This window comes from Bison bison, unplaced genomic scaffold (genome assembly GCF_000754665.1).
Source record: "Bison bison bison isolate TAMUID 2011002044 unplaced genomic scaffold, Bison_UMD1.0 scf7180017845440, whole genome shotgun sequence".
Lineage (NCBI taxonomy): Eukaryota > Metazoa > Chordata > Mammalia > Artiodactyla > Bovidae > Bison > Bison bison.
This window is the reverse complement of record NW_011476013.1, coordinates 8,674-11,127: the sequence shown is the minus strand read 5'-3', so window position 1 is coordinate 11,127 and position 2,454 is coordinate 8,674. Positions and strand designations below refer to the sequence as shown.

At 42.3% G+C, this 2,454-nt stretch overlaps 1 protein-coding gene across 1 annotated transcript in view; it reads left to right on the top strand.

Annotated features, from left to right (window-relative positions):
* Positions 1-2,454, top strand: part of ACE2 (angiotensin I converting enzyme 2) — a gene marked incomplete at its 3' end in the record, with an annotated part of 27,714 nt that overhangs the window by 17,057 nt on the left and 8,203 nt on the right. The window contains exons 4-5 of the mRNA XM_010834699.1: positions 376-519; positions 1,870-1,982. Of these exons, the coding sequence (XP_010833001.1) occupies positions 376-519; positions 1,870-1,982 (257 nt within the window). The remainder of the gene's footprint in view (positions 1-375; positions 520-1,869; positions 1,983-2,454) is intronic.

Below are 2,454 nucleotides of genomic sequence, written 5' to 3'. Positions count from 1 at the left end.
TCACACGTGAAATGAACCACCAGTCCAGGTTTGATGCATGATACAGGATGCTCAGGGCTGGTGCACTGGGATGACCCAGAGGGATGGGATGGGGAGGGAGATGGGAGGGGGGTTCAGGATGGGGAACACATGTACACTCATGGTGGATTCATGTCAACGTATGGCAAAACCACTACAATATTGTAAAGTAGTTAGCCTCCAATTAAAATAAATAAATTAAAAAAAAATAAGGGTGCGGACATGAATGAATCATGAGATTTCATTGAACAACTTTATGACCTTGATATTTGCCAGCCTTTCAATTCTTTACAAATGAAAATTTCTAAAAATTCTAAAAAAAAATTTTTTTTCCCTTTGGGTGCTTTGTGATAATAGGTTTAGATGACATAATGGAAAACAGCAGAGACTACAATCGGAGGCTCTGGGCTTGGGAAGGCTGGAGGGCTGAAGTTGGCAAGCAACTAAGGCCATTGTATGAAGAGTATGTGGTCCTAGAAAATGAGATGGCAAGAGCCAACAGTAAGTTTGCTGGGCTGTGGCGGTTCTGAAGCTCCCTATAGGGCTGTGGGGCTATTTCTCATGAATTACCAAGCCTGCCCTTTGATATAAGGGGTATCCCTAAATTAATCACCTGCTGAACAATTCAGGTTACATGTCTCCAAGAGGAGACCACTAGGGAATAAGGAAAGGTGAATTGACATTCTACAGTTTAAAGGGCTTGAGAGCAAGACTAAGTTACCAGGCCTCAAACAAATCAGTAGTCTGGGAAGGGCTCAGGCTCCTGAGGGTTCCTAAGGTAGTCTGCGGATGGACAGAGTCTATTTACCAGAAAGGATGAGAAACAGAGATACCGTCTCTCCTTTAAACTCCCATGTGGCCACAGTTCATTCTCGAAGGTCATTTGTGTGATTATCTCAGAGTGGTGTCCCAGAAAGAAACAAATCAGAGTACTTTAGGCTGGGAACTGTGGTCATCAAAATCTTAACATGCGGAGGAATTTCCGTATCTCTCAAGTTATCCTCCTGCCTGAAAGATGAGCTCAAGCGTGGCGTTGTGAGGAAATTTCTGTTTTGGTCGTTTACTGCCTCCTGGGGTTGAGGAAGGGAAAGCAGTTTTCATCTGTCTTTCTGTGTTCCACTGCCGCTTAAACTCATGTTCTCAGGCCAGAGGTGCACTAGAGACTGGAACCCATCGTCACATCCTTCCATCCAAATATTTACTTCTCTCCTCATCTTCCTGATCATTCATCGCCAATGAGCATGTAAACATTAAAACGACTAAAATACATTTACAAAGTTTATTAGCGGTTATCCTGACCCAAGCTCGTGTTTCTTGGCAACAAGACACTGCATGAAGCACAGAGATGGGCTGTGTATGTTAGAATTTGCCAACAATCACAGGTCCACTGTGGCCGTGTCCAAGATGGGTTGGGTTACAGTTGAAAATATAAGGCCCTAAACAAAATGAGAATTTAAAGACCCAATCACGTGTTTTAAAGCTAAAGATGCTAACTGACCTATGGAGAGAGTAGAGACCTGGGGTTAGGAGACTAGGAGTCTGCCTCTCACCCTCACCAGTTGTGTGACCTTGGACAAATCCTTTGATCAGCCAAGAGCCAGCTGTTACCCAGCACCACGGGGACTGTAATACTGACCATCTTGTAGAGTTTTTGTGCTCATTAGATGAGATAATGAATTAAATTTCAGACACATTAGCTAGTGTTATTCATTTGTATCCCTTTGAGTTGAAGGCCAATAAAAATGTGACAGGTTTTTGGATTTTTTTAAACCTCCCAGGAAGGCTAGTCTATGTATACTGTGCTTTATCTCTTTCTTTCCAGATGTTCTCATTTTCTTCTTTTTAAAACAGATTATGAGGACTACGGGGACTATTGGAGAGGGGATTATGAGGTGACTGGGGCAGGGGACTATGACTACAGCCGTGACCAGTTGATGAAAGATGTGGAACGCACCTTTGCAGAGGTAACGAGACACAGAATTCACATATTGTATGATTTCATTTATATTAAATGTGCATAATCGGCCAAACTATAGAGAAAGAGATCAGTGATCACCTGGGGCTGGAGGTGGGAATGGAGTTGACTGCAGGCGGGTACAAGAAAACTTTTGGGAGTATTGGAAATGTTCTAAAACTGGGCAGTAGTGATGGTTGTCCAATAGTATACTTTTATTAAAACTCACAAAACTGTATACTTTAAAATGGGTAAATTGTATGATATATAAATGATACTTCAATTTAAAAATGAAAGAAGTAGGTAGCATCTTAAAATGAATATATATATTTTTCGCATTTGCCTTCCAACTGGGGCTTCCAAAGTGGTGCTAATGGTAAAGAACCCGCCTGCCAATGCAGGAGACATAAGAGATACGGGTTTGATCTCTGAGTCGGGAAGATCCCCCAGAGGAGGGCATGGCAACCCACTCCAGTATTCTT